Raw genomic sequence first — 17,633 nt, 5'->3', positions numbered from 1 at the left:
TGAGTCTGAGAGGTAATCAATTACCACCGCTTTTTAATGGATGGTTACAGTAGCACGCTGCCTCCCCTCTGCTTTAACTAACCTCTGACATTCAGGCAATGCTAGTCGATGGAAGCTCATTTAGAATGAGCTTTGACTTTAAAAGACTCGTATGAAACGAGGCTACCAGGAACGTAAATGCACACAAGCTTGTGGAGTGTCCATTTTTGTCGGAGATAACCGCTACTCTTTTTACTAGGGATGTTCCCGATCCGATCACAATATAAAAAAATGAATAAAACTCGGACGAATATATACATTCAGCATACAGTACACAAGTACTGTATTTGTTTATTATGACAATAAATCCTCAAGATGGCATTTACATTATTAACATTCTTTCTGTGAGAGGGATCCACGGATAGAAAGACTTGTGACTTTGTATATTGTGACTAAATATTAAAGATACACGATAATATCGGTCGCCGATAATTATCGGCCGATAATGGCAATTATGACGCCACACAGATAATCCAGATAATAAAAAAATTCAACCGATAATGCAATCCGATAATTATATACTTGATTTAGCCTCCAAATGTGCGCAACCGAAGAATTCAGCACGCCGCCTCCTCAACCCCTCCCCTCTCTGAAGCCCCTGAGGGAAGAGGGGTTGAGAAGGCGGAGTTACACGACAAGAAGTAGTTGAATATTATGGCGGCTGTTACTAAAAAAACGAGGCTCTCGCCATCTGCGAAATATGTACCGTAGAAGTTCCACGAGGCAGAAAGAAAGCGTCCTCATTCAAAACCACTAACCCAGCTGGCATTTAAAACTGCATCACAAAGATTTTTGGAACAAATACGAGGCTGCTGCTAGCGGGAATGCTAAAGCTATTGTAAACACTAAGTTAAACTACAGGGCTTGTGACGATACAGAGTCGGGCTGTTTGGGAATGCAGTCGAAGGTGGGTGGTTCGCATCTAAGGCTAAACACCGGCACGACTGGAGACCGATAGTCGGCAAGTAGCCGTCTTCCGACGGAGCCCACCACCTCTGGCCGGTCCGGCAGGCCGCCGCGGGGCGGGCCGAGCCCGGTTCCCCGGCCTCGGGACCTCCGGCGAACACCCCGGTTTCTCGAGCGTTCCCCCACGGCGTGCGAGCAGAGCCAGGACCCGAATACGCCGGGGCGAACCGGCCGGGGCGGGCGGATTATTTGGTACGAACATAGCTGCCGCCGCCGCCGAGACGAGACACTGTTTTTTCGAGCAGAGCCAGGACCCGAATACGCCGCGGCGAACCGGCCGGGGCGGGCGGATTATCCGGTACGAATGTAGCTGCCGCCGCCGAGACAAGATTTTTTTTTTTTTTTTTTTATGCCTAAATGACCCGAGAGCCAAAGCCCTGGATAAAAAAATAATGCAGTTTATACGATCACCATTCTTCATGAAAAAGTGATGTCCAGTAAGCAAGCTTATCATGACGGCACAGTGGTTAGATGATAATCTAAACATGGAGAAAACGAAGTCAGCCAGTCAATAATGCATTCAGTATGTAGAATGACGAGCGGTCAGATGACTTTGTAACGCTGCCTTTATTTTCGGCTTAACAAAACTCAGGCACAAAACAAGACGCACGCGGATGCGAGCTCCAACTCCGTCCAAATAGTACTGCCGTGTATCAGTTTAGCTGCTGTAAAGCAAATGTCGTGAAAACCGCAAATGTAAACTAAGCGCTGCAGAATGGGTACATGACATCTCGCTCTTTTGAGTTAATCATTTTCACAGTGTGCAACAAAGCATATAACATTAGCAATCACTTTTCAAATTATTTAACTTATTTATCTGCTCAATTACAGTCACAGTGGATAATCAAATTCTTAAATCAATATTCTGTAGGCAGAAATATTATTCAAAATCTTTGCTTCTTCCAAGTTTTTTTTTTTTTTTTAGGATTAAGTATAATGTATTGCTTAAAACAAGGCTGTTAATATTATTTTCAGCTAGCTATTTTTCTTCCAAGAAATCTGAGAGAAATACACTTGAAGCGATGGCAGATAATTTCACTTATTGCCCATAGATTTGCACTTAAAACTGACCAGTTTTAAGGAGGTGTGTTTTGCAGTGTATTACTGTTATATATGTTAGGAATGGCTTACTTTTAAAGGCATTTTTGTGCAACTTAGGTATTTACTCTGTAAGTAATTGTTGCCAAAGGTTACCATTACACAATGTCAGACAATCTGTCCTTATTTAGATGTTTGAATTGGCGACTTGTTCATATTTTATGTTGAAAAAAAAAGAGCAATAAATTATATTTTGGCACAGTAATATTTTCTTTTGTGTATACTTTAAAATTTTACAAAAATCATTTAATAGAATTATCGGCTTGACATTATCGGTTATCGGTTGGAATGAGGAGGAAATTATCGGTTATCGGTATCGGTTGAAAAATTTATTATCGTGCATCACTACTAAATATTGCCATCTAGTGTATTTGTTGAGCTTTCAGTAAATGATACTGTAGCCATGCCTAAATGCATGATGGGAAGTGGAACCATGACTGTGCGTAGTGCTACCAATTGATATATCTTCTTTGCGTTGGGAAATAACATAAGGTGTTAAGAAAAAGATCAATTGTTACCTTGCTTCCCCACATTGCTTCCCATGATACAGTATTTCTAATTGTGGGAAGAGGGATTGTAAGACTTTAGCCAATTAAAAAAAGGCTCCAAAAGCTGCCAAAATTCACTCTACTCATTTTACGCTGCCTTTTATCTCTCTATATAGGTAAAACGGCACCATTACAGATTGAGCGCGACAATGCGTGAGTGGGTCATGCAGCGCATGCATTAATTGCGTTAAATATTTTAACATGATACTTTTTTTTTTTTAATTATTACCGCCGTTATCGGGATAAATTTGATAACCCTACCTTAAGCCTGAACTAAATGTCTGTAACCTTAAATACAATTAGAAAACGATTTAATTAAAAAATATATGTATATTAAAAAAAGGAATGGCCGATATTTTTTTGCCGATTCCAATACTTTGAAAATGACGTGATCGGGCATCTCTATATTGAACCATTTTCAGTCAATCAATGTTTTTATTTTTCGATGGAGATTGTTGAAAACAGCCAACAATTGCAACTCAAATGTGAAAAAAAAAAAAAGACTAATTCACTGCCGTACATCACTTGAAAGCTGTGTTTTTCCCACATGTTTCAATTGAATTTCCACTTGTGTCAAGCTATAAATTCTAGTTAAGTTTTAAGTTAGTCTAAACTGTTAATCCTGATAGGATTTTGAGTTTTTGCAGTGTTCAAAATAAATGCTGTGCTCTATTGGAGCACATTACGCACCATTGCTACTTGGTGTTTTATCCAGCAATGACTACTGAGCTAAAGTTGACAGTTAGCATTATTAAGTTTTTATTTTACACCTTAATCACTCTACAGCGCTGTTTTCACAGATTAAATAAAGCCTGTATGTAAGAGCTAGCCACGCATCGAAAGTGGTCATAATGAATAGAAACCTAGCCCTCCGCAGGGATAACGTTACATGAGCGAGTGACAGTAACGTTAATCTTATTTATGAGCGCTGACAAGTGTACTGCTTTAAGATGGCGGCTGTTTTATTAACGCTGCCGAGTCGGTCATTTCGCATCTAGTTCTACGTACGAGCGCCCCTAGTGGACCAAACATTGAGCAGTTTACAGAATCAGATGGGCAATATGTCAAATAAAAGTATTGATACTTGGCGGGAGCATATTGATAACCGATTGGGTTGCAAAATATCGCGATATATCACTGTATCGAGATATTGTCACACTCTTAATTACTACCAAAGCATATGTAATTGCAATTATTTTCTGGGTGAAATTGAGCATTATCTGACAGAATTGCCGAGGTGTCAATACTTTTGGCCAGCAGTCGACCTTGAAACCTGTAATCGGCACCTGTCTAACTGCTAGTTCATTATAATTTGGGATAAAACTTCACAGTTTGGTTATTCTGTCTCAAAAGTCCGTGAGCAAACTATTCCAAAAAGGACCACTGTGGGTGCAGGTTTTTAATCCATCTACCATCCTCTTAAAAATACTGGTCTATTGAAATGCCCATCCATCGTTTGGATGCGAGGGGGTGGGCATTAGGAGCTGTTTGAGATGGATATGAGGTAATCTCCCCTGGGTTTACACTATGACAATAACACGGAGGTTCAATGACACACACTAACACATTCACACACACACACACGGTCATCTGTTTTTAGAGCGACATCAGGCCAGTCAATGACTTCATCTGTGCCGCCTGCCTGTTCATCCCTTGTCTCTTTGTTTCCGGATGGACATTCATCACTTTCTTTGTGGATGTTTCACTTAACGCATTTTTTTTGTCTTTTTTTTTTTTTTTTTTAAATTACGTTGCCGGCTTTCTACCTTAGGATTATCATGTTTTTAATGAGATTTTTAATAGAGTAGATCGACCAGAGCGGTTGTATAGCAACAACTGTTGACTGAAATGGACATCCAGAGGGTGCGGGTGCTACGTTATGGCCTTCCTCAAAGTGTCAGTGACTCTGGGCTGTTTTACAACCATATCACCAGCAGGTTGGTTGTCAGCACTTTGTTGTTTTGCGTGTACGCTCACTGCGGTTAATGTCGAAGTTGCGGTTGACACATGAAAATGGGCTTTGTTATCGTTCAGATTATGTGCAGTTTGGATATTGTGTGCGAAGAGAAGTATTGTGATCGGCCAACAGCACAGAAGGCAAATCTTTCCTTGGTGAATTTAATCAGAGCTGAAATACTAATCTATAATCTTAATCTGGCAAACTGTTGTTTAGCCAAAGCATTGAGGTTATTTTGGTTTAGACATTGTGTCCCCAGATCGTTTTCTGGTGAAATTGTAGTTTTGTCATCTAGAGTAGTTTTTCGGTTCATGCTTGCCGTTGTTGTCTCCTGCCAGCCTCGTCGCATCCTTACCGTGTGATGCATTTTAAGTAATGGAGCCACTCCACCAGGCATTTTCTTTATCCCAAACACGGAAATCTTAATGGCCAGGCTCTTCATACATGTTTAATTCACACACGTATTGAACTCGGCATGGCTTCTGGCTGTAGTGTCGCGAGTTTGTCCTCCTTTGCTTAATCTGGTGCATTTCCTACCATGGTTTCGCCACAATGCACAGAATGGGGGATGTAATTGTAATTTATGCAAATCACCTACATAGGGAAAATATTATGTAGGTCACATGTTGACTGGAACTGCGCGGTGCTTGATTTTGTATTTTTCCCATTGCAAACCAATGCCGCCTGAGCTTTTTCACAAACAACACAACGGGACATTTTGATAAGAACATAAGCACATTAATGTTGGTATTAATGCCATTAAGGCTTCGTTACTCTGCTCGCACACGCACACGAGAGGGCTTAGTTGCAACCCATTCTGCAGGGTTACGCTGCACTTATCAGCACTTAGATAAAAAGACCATGGTGGAGCGCCGAGGTCACAATCCGGTCATCAACAGGGACTTGAAAGGCTTTGTTGACTGTATGAAGATTATGGCGCGCTATGTATCAGTATGTATTTTTCAGATGATGCATTAGTAGATGATATGTTGTGCCAGTAAGTGGAAATACTTAAAGCGATCTAGTCATTTTCAATGGGAATTGTTCTGTTTAGTTTAGTTGTACCATAATTTTCGGGCTATAAACCGCTACTTTTTTCCTCCATTTGATTTTGATTGTCATAATTACAGCGCAGGCCAAAAGTATTGGCACCCCTGCAATTCTGTCAGATAATGCTCAATTTCTCTCAGAAAATGATTGCAATTACAAATGCTTTGGTAGTAATTAAGCCTGAACGATATATCGTTTAACCCTTTAACACCTAAGCCTATTTTGGCCGAATTTGCATGCATTTGATGTTGCCTTTATATTTCAAAGAAAAAATTGTTTACAATGGCCAAGTTGGGTCCCTTTTTTCAGGACACCTTGAACTTCATGTCCAAACAGTTGTTTTCTTCGCTGACCAATTTTAATCCACATTTTGGACCCAAAAAGACAAAAAAATCCCCAAATCTTTTTTCAAAATTTGTAATGTTGACGTCCCACTGACAACCAAACATGCTCGACCAACCGTTTTGAAGCTTGATCATATTTATTCAACTTGTTAGGATAAACATTCAATAGAAAAAAATAAGATTGAATAGTTTTATGTTTGACAATTCAACACAAACAGCAGGTATGGTCATAGGCGTTTTTTGACCTTTACACATACTATGGTCAAAACAGGTTATATACAGTGCAAAATAGTGAGAAAAAAAATTATATATATCATCTAACATAAAAAGGGTTTGGAGGATATCTCTTTGTGAAGTTAGGTGTTGTACCCATCACCTTATCAAAAGTATATACCTACAGTGGTGTACATGCAATCAAGCTTCTCGAACACACATCTACATAAAAATTGAAAAGATTTTAGTAAAGAAAAAATATATATAACATTGAAAAAAAGTATTTTAAAAATATTGACAAGTAGTTCAGTTCAATTCAAATTTCAAAATTCAAATTTTCAGGCATTCGACCCAATAAAGTTTTTTTTTTTTTTGCGCACTCAATAAAGCTTGAACAGATCACGGAGCTGCGTCACACACAACCTCACACAGCCTACTCTTTCGCCGTTTGCGCGCTGCCGCCACTTCTATTCGCCAAGACGCTGACTCATGCAAAGAAAAGGACAACAAATACGGCTCATCTTCTTCCTTGAGTTAATGAAATAATGCATTAGCTTGCGCTAAATGTAGTTTTATAGTCATTCTGCACGTTTCAAAGTGGCTCGCTCAAACCAAGCGGCCGTTGCTTGTGTCGCATGCCTCCCTTTCAGTAGTTGGCGCCTCGTTCGGAAATTTATTAAAAATGATCACATTCGGTTCGTCCTTCTTGACATCAGAACGACTCTTGGGATATGTAGTCTTTTGTGCTGCTTTCGGTTTTGAAAAAGGACAAGAAATGATGGAAATATGGAGATAGATACATGGTCCATGCAGCGTTTGAATCCATATTTATGAGTGCAATAAAACTATAAAACTCAAATGGCATTATCTCCCGTTTTTCTTGGTCGATTGAGTTCAAATAAAAACTGGTGTGGACATCAACTTCCGCACTTTCAAATGAGACCAACCAGTGGCACATGGGTGACGTAATTACAGCGTGATGAAGTTTCAAAGACGATATGCGTAAACGCGTCGCTGCCAACACGTTCGGTGTTAAAGGTTTAAACATCGCCATCGCGATGTGCGTATTAGTCCCATCGCAAGCACGTGCGATAGTTTTTATTTTTTTTAATCCACATACGCCTTGCTTTGTGCTCTGCGCACAGCCTCACACCCTCCCTCTCCCAGCCCTTTGTTCCTCTCAGTCACTGCAGCACTTGCTTCTTCAAGTTAACGATGCTCGTTGTCTTTGATCTTGCCAAAGAACCGGACTTCAAAGCGGAGCAATGTGTCAATCATCGTTTAACTTGTTAAACAGTTTCTGCAAGGAAGCCGCGCTGGAATGAATGTGTGTGTGTGTGGAGACGTTGGAGACATATAAAATAAATGCCAGAAGTGATCATGATGAGTTTGAAATTTCTACATGTCACTCCAAGAGTCACAGTTAAGGTAGATAAACAGAAGCATTTAATAAAGCCAAGCATTTTTCGACTACAGTACTTTATTCTTGTTCAAAAATGATTTGGTTGGACAGTTATGTTTAAAATAGGGCTGTCAAAATTATCGCGTTAACGGGCGTTAATTCATTTTTTAAATTTATCACGTTAAAATATTTGACGCAATTAACGCATGCAATGAATGACCCACTGGCATATTGCCTCAAACATTACAATGAGGCCGTTTATTGACATTAAGAGTGAAGAGAATGCCACCGGCCGCTTGGGGGCAGCGCCGTTCCATACTCATGCTATGTCTTCTAAACGTGGGAGAATTAGTAGTTAAAATAACAAAATAACAAAAATAACATTAAATAAAAAAACTCCAGTCCCCATTCTGTATCAGCAGCTTTAAACTACATTCAATTAATTTAATGTTGTGAATCAACCGTTAAATTTGTTAAAATTGCTCCCGTTATTCCATAATTTCCCTTTTGTCTACTTTCGACATGTGAAAGTTTTAAAACTATTTTAAAGATAGATTCAAGTCAATATTTTACCGATTTAGGAGTATTTTAGATAAAAAGTTAATTAGGTTTGCTTGGAAGGTTCGCTACAACAGCCTTGCAGGGAAGTGTACTGCTTTAAGATGGCGGTCGTTTATAACGCCCGCATCTAGCTTTTTGTAGATGTGCTGCTAACACTATCAAATTTATATTGCATCTAGTCCTATATAAATGATATCCACCGTAACATTATATGGATGGACTTTGTAGCAGCTTTTCGGCAGCAGTCAGGTATGTTGTTGTGTTTTTTTTTTATCTCGTTGCATGAGTTGAGCTAGAGCCGTGAGTTGAGCATTGGCATTACCCGAGGGGCTGGGTAATGGGAAGCATGATGTTTAGCTACTCTCGCTCCGTTCCGTCCCGAAGACCGCGCGGCGCGCTGAGTGTTGTGTACTTCCGCTTTACTTCGCATATTTCAATAATCGGAATTTGGATGTTTGTGAATCGTTCTCGAATTTTCCACAGCCGAATCGCGAATAATCTAAGAATCGGAAATTTTGCACACCTCTACTGTTGCCGGTATTTTGGCCCATTCCTCCATGCAGATCTCCTCTAGAGCAGTGATGTTTTAGGGCTGTCGTTGGGCAACACGGACTTTAAACTCCCTTCACAGATTTTCTATGGGGTTGAGATCTGGAGACTGGCTAGGCCACTCCAGGACCTTGAAATGCTTCTTACGAAGCCACTCCTTTGTTGCCCTGGCTGTGTGTTTGGGATCATTGTCATGCTGAAAGACCCAGCCACGTCTCATCTTCAATGCCCTTGTGATGGAAGAAGATTTTCACTCAAAATCTCTCGATACATGGCCCCATTCATTCTGTCCTTTACACAGATCAGTCGTCCAGGTCCCTTTGTAGAAAACAGCCCCAAAGCATGATGTTTCCACCCCCATGCTTCACAGTGGGCATGGTCTTTTTCGGATGCAATTCAGTATTCTTTCTCCTCCAAACACGAGAACCTGTGTTTCTACCAAAAAGTTCTATTTTGGTTTCATCTGACCATAACACATTCTCCCAGTTGTCTTCTGGATCATCCAAATGCTCTCTAGCAAACCGCAGACGGGCCTGGGCGTGTAATTTCTTCAGCAGGGGGACACGTCTGGCAGTGCAGGATTTGAGTCCCTGGCTGCGCATTGTGTTACTGATAGTAGCCTTTGTTACTGTGGTCCCAGCTCTCCGTAGGTCATTCACTAGGTCTCCTCTGTGTGGTTCTGGGATTTTTGCTCACCGTTCTTGTTGCCCAAGTTACATTTCCTGTCATTTTTGTCTTTGTCAGTTTTTATCCTTATGCATTTCCTCTTTGCCGTCACTGGTTTAAGTTTAATTTCCTGTTCAAAAATATTTTTTGGACATTATAGCAAATTTTGTGTGGCGGGATTACAAAAGAACAAAAAAAAAAAAAAACAAAGCAAATTGAGGTTTTCGCTATGTTTGTGAACTATGGGTTCGTTTTAATCAGTGTTCTGCATCATGTACATCAACAGCCTAAAATCTGCCATCTGTGCTGCATCTCGCTGTTTGTTTTAAACTAACGAGCAGTTTGTTTTTGTACAAAGGTGCTGCCTTAACTCTGATTTCACAGAAATAATGTTGCCTTGTGCTGTTTTTAGCTCCTGCGGGCATCCTAGTGCACGACTTTCCCCCTTGAGCAGATTAAAGGTCTTGTATGAGAGTTAAATCCTGGTTAATTTAGATTTAAGACTGCAGTGAGGTAATGATCGGCCTGCCGCGCGCCGTCTCTAATCCTGCCTGCCACAGACAGACCTCCCTTTTCTGTCAAATGGACCCCACCTCACATACACACATGCCACAAACATAGACATCTAGAATGAAATGTATACTGCTATATACAAGCTACCCCCTCCCACTAAACGCCCATTCAACCTCAGAGACTATAATCCCTATGGTGGCGCTTTAACACAGTCCATACAGAATACTCACCAAATGCGTGTGACTGTCTTGAAATGATACATATATAGTTCCGGCGCCATAAAATTACATGATATGTATATTTTCTTAACCACTTAAATAAACTCCAGCAGTCTGATCATGTCATCTCAACGTAGGCCACTTTTACATCTCTGCTAGCTTCAGCAGCAAGCAGGATGCATTCAATTGTCTAATTACCTCCCGCACTGCTCAGGAAGTCTCCCCGGATGCTGTCATTGCCCCCAGCTGCCTGTTTATTATACCAGGGGTTATGATTTATTGAAGATAATTCATTATAGTTAATAGGTGAACTGTCTGCTGGAATAATTAAATGTTAGGTCCCTACTGTCTAGTAAGAGGTGGGAACCTGTGGGTAACCCACGATACGATACGATTTGCTAAACAAGGCTCATGATAACAATGACCTCACGATATGGTGAGGTCAATTTAGACAACAATTTAGGGCTGCAGCTATCGAATATTTTAGTAATCGAGTAATCAACTGAAAATTTTATCGATTAATCGAGTAATCGGTAGGGCTGTTAAATGATTAAATTTTTTAATCGAGTTAATTACAGCTTAAAAATTAATTAATCTTAATTAATCGCAATTCAAACTATCTATAAAATATGGACTGCATTTATTTTAATTTTGAATATTTGTTGTGTTTTTTAAAAAAAGAATAATTTTAATTTAACATTATACTTATGTTCCAATTTTTCTAATATGTTTTGAAAAATAAAAATCTTGTTCAATGGAAAAAAGTTTTTTTTTTTTTTTTTTTTTTAATCCAGATATCTCAAAGTAACACATTTTAGAGCTGTAATTGCAAGACCGTGATACCATGAAACCGGGATATTTTTGCTTAAGCTCATACCGTCAGAATCTTATACCGGCACATGCCTACTGAAAAGCAATATAAAAAATATCAATTCATTAAGCTAATTTACTGTATGAGAAAAAAATACATGGTGCCTCAAACAGACAAATTTAAAGGGGATGTAGCGCCCTGGGAAAATTTTGATATTCCATCATTTATCCATAAACGCATGCCTTTTGTATTCATATCATGCCACTTCGTGTAATTACACACAAGAAAATGAGAGAAATTTGGCTCGATTGTCAAGCTAAAACGACCGGCGCCCGAGATCTGGCAGATTGTGTGCGTGACGTCACGTCAAGTGAAGAGAGTGCCACCGGCCACTAGGGGGGCAGCGCCTGTCTGCATCAATATAATTCCTTCTAGTGTGGGGAGAATTGGGGGTGTTTTGAGCTGTTTATGCTGATGCATTGTGTTCGTCCTGCACATATTCCAGGTTCCCTCATGAAGAAACACTGCTCGTTGTCAATAAAAGAGAATTCAGAGTTGGCAGTGAGGGCTGTTTCTTCAACAAGAAAAAGGCTAAGTGCTTTAATACTGAATGGCGGCGATGATGGCAGACAATTTCGTTTCTAGTTTCAGCGACGAATCCGACGTAGAAGGACGTAACGAATGTTCATCTAATGGTGACGAGGAGAGTTGCAAAGCTTTAATCGGTGTTATAGGTGACCAATTTGAGCCCAAACGAACGCCAATGCAGCGTAATGAAACGCTCATTGAGGGGAGCAATGACACTGATGAAACATCGGCAGCAGATCGTGTGGGAAACACCAATGATTTGTTTAGCATTTCTTTTTGTGAAGCTGATACACCGTGACTGCAAAATAAAGGAATGCATAGAATAATTATAATTTATTGCGCTATCATAGCTTTTCGCTCTGCCAACAGACACAAATATGAACGGGATCAGAGGATTTGTTCTATATATTTTACGAACGATCATTTATACATGTGTCGAGTCCTGTATCCAAAGGCGTGACATTTTTTTTTATTAATTATAAAAGAGTACTCACTCTGGCCATTTCAAGCTTGGCTGCTCCCTTCTTTGCGTAGCTTTAGCCTCCTTTAGCAGTCATCGTCTCTCTCTTGATATCTCGGGACATTTAGGTGGCTGTGCATCTATGGTCGGCACCGCATCTCCTTTGAGCAGCAATCTTTTAGCAAAACCCGATTTCTCTTGTCCATAGTTCGAGAAGCTTTCAGTTGGAAAATGCGCACCACAGAAAAGCGTGCCGGAGGCTGTGTCTAGAAAATTTGCCCTCTTTGCACGGACGAACTTTACCCATTTTCTGTGTAGTCCAGCTTTTTTTTTCGCGTTCAGGAACTCATGGATACTATATTCCGATAAACAACTATTTGTACACCACATAGCACAGCAGTTTTGAACCATTGTTGTGATGTTTTGGTCAAACAAACCCCAACGCTACTCTCTCGTCGTTAAAAAACAATGGCACCTAGCTCCGCCTCGACTTTCAATCACTTGTCGTGACGTCGCCGCCCCATTCGGCTGTTTCCGGAACACTTTCGGTAGTGTTCGTCATTTTCGATCTATTTTCGATAATTGCTCATTAATGTGATTGATTTTTTTGTTAACTTTATCAATATTTGTTATCTTGGCGCATAACGGTTCTATTGATGTCTCACACCCCCTTTGCCGAAACATCCCCTTTAACTTCATTATTGTGTCATCAATACGTTGTCTTGAGCATCATTTTGTCGAGTGGCGTCAGATTAAAGCAACTCTTGAAGTGGTGCTTTTTCCCCCCGACTTTGCGACTTGGATCTCCCAGTTGGAGTGGCGTTCCAATTATACAGTGGGGCCAATAGGTATTTAGTCAACCACTAATTGTACAATTTCTACCTCTTGAAAATATTAGAGAGGCCTGTAATTGTCAACATAGGTAGGTAAACCTCAACCATGAGAGACAGAATGTGGAAAAAAAAAACAGAAAATCACATTGTTTGATTTTTAAAGAATTTATTTGCAAATCATGGTGGAAAATAAGTATTTGGTCAATGTCCAAAGTTCATCTCAATACTTTCTTATGGCAATAATGGAGGCCAAACTTTTCCTGTAACTCTTCACAAGCTTTTGACACACTGCTGCTGGTATTTTGGCCCATTCCTCCATGCAGATCTCCTCTAGAGCAGTGATGTTTTGGGGCTGTCGTTGGGCAACACGGACTTTCAACCCCCCCTGCAGATTTTCTATAGGGTTGAGATCTGGAGACTGGCTAAGCCACTCCAGGACCTTGTAATGCTTCTTACGAAGCCACTCCTTTGTTGCCCTGGCTGTGTGTTTGGGATCATTGTAATGCTGAAAGACCCAGCCACGTCTCATCTTCAATGCCCTTGCTGAAGGAAGGAGATTTTCACTCAAAATCTCTCGATACATGGCCCCATTCATTCCTTCCTTTACACAGATCAGTCGTCCTGGTCCCTTTGCAGAAAAACAGCCCCAAAGCATGATGTTTCCACCCCATGCTTCACAGTGGGTATAGTGTTCTTCGGATGCAATTCAGTATTCTTTCTCCTCCAAACACGAGAACCTGTGTTTCTACCAAAAAGTTCTATTTGGTTTCATCTGACCATAACACATCCTCCCAGTTGTCTTCTGGATCATCCAAATGCTCTCTAGCGAACCGCAGACGGGCCTGGACGTGTACTTTCTTCAGCAGGGGGACACGTCTGGTAGAGCAGGATTTGAGTCCCTGGCGGCGCATTTTGTTACTGATAGTAGCCTTTGTTACTGTGGTCCCAGCTCTCTGTAGGCCATTCACTAGGTCCTCCCGTGTGGTTCTGGGATTTTTGCTCACTGTTCTTGTTATCATTTTGACGCCACGGGGTGAGATCTTGCATGGAGCCCCAGATCGAGGGAGATTATCAATGGTCTTGTATTTCTTCCATTTTTCTAATATTGTTCCCACAGTTGATTTCTTTACACCAAGTGTTTTACCTATTGCAGATTCAGTCTTCCCAGCCTGGTGCAGGTCTACAATTTTGTCTCTGGTGTCCTTCGTCAGCTCTTTGGTCTTGGCCATAGTGGAGTTTGGAGTGTGACTGACTGAGGTTGTGGACAGGTGTCTTTTATACCGATAATCAGTTAAAACAGGTGCCATTAATACAGGTATTGAGTGGAGCCTCGTTAGACCTCGTTAGAAGAAGTTAGACCTCTTTGACAGCCAGAAATCTTGCTTGTTTGTAGGTGACTAAATACTTATTTTCCACTCTAATTTGGAAATGAATTCTTTAAAAATCAAACAATTGGATTTTCTGTTTTTTCCCCCCACATTCTGTCTCTCATGGTTGAGGTTTACCCATGTTGACAATTACAGGCCTATCTAATCTTTTCAAGTTGGAGAACTTGCACAATTGGTGGTTGACTAAATACTTATTTGCCCCACTGTAGGCACTGAGGTTGGAAAAATCTGATTTCCCGCATTCCTCGAATGCTACACGAGCGTTGTTGTGACGTCATCAGTAGGTGCATGCCCCCGAGCAGATTGTACCCCAGAGCGGATAGTGCACCTACACAGGCCATAGACGTCCAATCTGTTTGAATTGGGAGGGATGGCAGCGACCCCGACCCTCGAGGTTCAAATGGATCGGACTTCTTCTAGTGATAAACTCAATCCCATTCACAGCAGAAGGATGAAGATAACTTGGTTTGCAGTTTATTAGTTGTTTTGTAGAATATCCTAGAATGATTTCCCAACCTATATATCGATAATTGTTGTATCGCCATTTATTGTGAGATTATCAGTATCAGTATATCGCAAATCATATTGTACACTACCCAGAGGTTCCCACCGCTATTGTTAATGGCACATTTGTGGGACTTTGTTCATGATCATTCCCGCTCAGATAGAAAAACTAATTTCCACTGAAACAAACTTTACTCAAGACCTCTTGCGCTTGACTGCATGCCTATTGTAAAATCCTTGTCCGAGCAACTATTACTTCTACAGAAATCTTCTGTCTCTTCTGCCTAATTTGGTCTAGTCTTTAATGTTGATGCAAGGGAGGGATACATATGTCAAACCATGTGCGCAAGCGTTGCTTTATTCAAAAGCCTGCCTGGCATCTTGGCCTCCTTTTCCCTACCCGAGGCCCATTTGACACAAGGAAGCACTCAGTGTGGCAGAAGGCTTTGTGTTGTTGCTTTGTTGGTTTTCATTTCCCTCCTCCCTGACATGTTCTCTTTGACTTTTCACCATCATTTTCTTGTGGTTTTCTCCACTTGACGCCTTTCGCAGTGTCATTTAGCCTTGGTTTTCTTGCATGTATTTAAATGTATATACAGTATAGAGGCGTGACAAAATATCGAAATGGTTATATATCGTGATTAGGGCTGCAGCTATCGGTTATTTTAGTAGTCTATTAATCGATTAAGTAGTTAGTTCGACTAATCGAGTAATCTGATAATCTGATAACATAAAACATTAAAATACCTGAATTGAGCCTCAACGGTATAAAGAAATAAATGAGGATCCAAGTACAACAAAAGAACAATTGGCTAACTTACATAATAAAAGTTTGCTAGCTTAAATACTATAAAATGATAACTTTTGATAATGATAACAAGCTCTCCTGCCCGCAGCAGGACAACCAAAGCTGTAACTTGCTCGCTGCCGGGCGGGTTGCTGATCGGCAAAGACAGTCGACAACCCAGCTGCCGTGTGACATGATCCGGGTTAGTTTTGTGTGATTTTTCGCTTCGAAAAGCGAAAATAAGACTTTGAGACGTCACTCGGTTCGGGTTAGCATGTCGGCTAACCGTCACGCCTCCTCTCCGAAGCCGGGGCAGGAAAATGACAAAAGCCGACTAACTCCGGTGGCATAAAATATCGTTCGGGAGGTGCGAGAGTAAAGGTGAAGTCAGGCAAATATTTTAACGTGATTAATTTAAAAAATTAATTCCCGCCTGTTAACGCGATAATTTTGACAGCCCTAGTATAAAGTGTATATGATGCTGGTGAACATAGTCTTGATTCATCATATTAATTGAATGTCACTAACTGAGATTGGAGCAACGAATGACCTTTTGACGATGATGCATCTCAGCTGCCGTCCATCATGCACGTGTACTCTCGACACCTCGCGGCCTAAATGTGACCGGCGTCAAACTCTTAAGCAAACTACTGCCTTCTGTCTTCATTATCGCCTCAAAAGTATCAGCAGCACGTCTGTCACACGACGGAGAAGTTTGCCAGTGAAATAAGATGCAGCGACTGGACGCTTTATTTGTGACTTGCGCTTTAAGTCCAAAAGGAGAAATGAAAGCATGAGTTCATTCCTCTGCTAACTGCTCCAGAAATAGTTGCTACTTTTGTAAGAAGATCCATCACACCAGTAGCCGCTTTACCTTCCCCCCAACTGCTGGATTGTGTGCTCGAAAAACTGGAGAGGGTGTGAAGAGATTAGACAGTGTGTCGAATTGGTTGCGAGTGGCAGGAAACATGATGTCTGTATGTTTTTGGGGATTTGACTTACTCAATCTAATCAATTACACGTTCATTATACTGTCAATTCAAGGAACCTCTCATTTTTCAACTAAGCAATACCTTTGCTTTGAATTTGGGGTGTAACAATATATTGAAATGGTAAATTCGTATCGCTAAAGGTTATCGATATGCTTCCGGCAAGAATCGATATGGTGGAAAACGCAGACAAGACTGAAGAATATGTGAAAAATATATGTCTATATCTGAAATATCTGAATATCTGAAAAATATATGCCTATATGCTGCCATAACAGATTTATGGCGCACTAAGCCTCCGGACTATTTTTAATTTGTCCGTTTTACCCTGAAAACTAGTCTAGTTTGTCTAGTTTACTGAGTATATAGAAAAGATACTGTATAAAACGAATAATAAGCATGTTTTTCGCTTTGGAGACGTCATGTCTGATGAAATTGTTACAGTGATCTTTGTATGCGCCAATTGTTGCCACCATGTACACCTTAGCAATGTATCCTTTTAAGAGACTTATAAGAAAAGCATTTTGAGTCACTACTCACACCAGCTGTGATAACACATAATCACTTTTGCCACACACATAGCCACAACAAAATGTTCCCACAGCAAACAGATGCAAAAATGTCAGGTACATGACAGAGCCATAACCTTGTACGCCCTGAAATTAATCGAGCTGTTTGACTGGACGCTGAGTTACTAAACCCAGATTGTTTATCGTACAGTTTTGTGGCCTTCTGATGTATGTACCATGTCTGAATGTGCGTCTTTAGTTGTATGGGGGATGGGAAACTGATAAGCATATGCTTCTCCCCGTCCGCCTTTGTCTTCTTCTTCGGTTCCTTCGGGCAAATCATTTTGCAATTGTCAATGATTGTTAATGATATCGATGATGATGACAATGAAATTATTGGAAAAAAAAAAAAAAAAAAAACGTTTACAGACGTCGCACAACCGCTTTTGTTTCAACCTAGCCATTAAAGAAGGTAAGTAATTATATATATTTTAGCTTAGAATCATTAATTGATTTAGTTTAAAAAAAACTATTTTTAAAAAAATTATTTACTCGCAAATTTTAAACTTTTAAACGAATTACGTCACAATGAAAAATTTGGCGTAAAAAAGTCACGGTTATCTTGTTAGGGTTTGTGTTG

The 17,633-nt window shown here is 40.4% G+C and overlaps 1 protein-coding gene across 6 annotated transcripts in view; it reads left to right on the top strand.

The window, feature by feature from the left end:
- Positions 1–17,633, top strand: part of evla (Enah/Vasp-like a) — a 228,790-nt gene that overhangs the window by 167,860 nt on the left and 43,297 nt on the right. Inside the window, exon 1 of one of the 6 annotated variants that reach the window (XM_057859985.1) lies at positions 3,526–4,588. The exons of 3 other annotated variants lie outside the window; for them this stretch is intronic. In XM_057859985.1, coding sequence (XP_057715968.1) covers positions 4,500–4,588 — 89 coding nt within the window. In that variant the 5' untranslated portion in view covers positions 3,526–4,499. Of the gene's footprint in view, positions 1–3,525; positions 4,589–17,633 lie in introns of those variants that run through there. 2 more of the 6 variants (XM_057859983.1, XM_057859990.1) reach the window with 2 other exon arrangements.

This window comes from Corythoichthys intestinalis, chromosome 15 (assembly GCF_030265065.1).
Source record: "Corythoichthys intestinalis isolate RoL2023-P3 chromosome 15, ASM3026506v1, whole genome shotgun sequence".
Classification (NCBI taxonomy): Eukaryota; Metazoa; Chordata; class Actinopteri; order Syngnathiformes; family Syngnathidae; genus Corythoichthys; species Corythoichthys intestinalis.
Note: the sequence above shows the minus strand (reverse complement) of the source record. Positions and strands in the feature narration are given on the sequence as shown.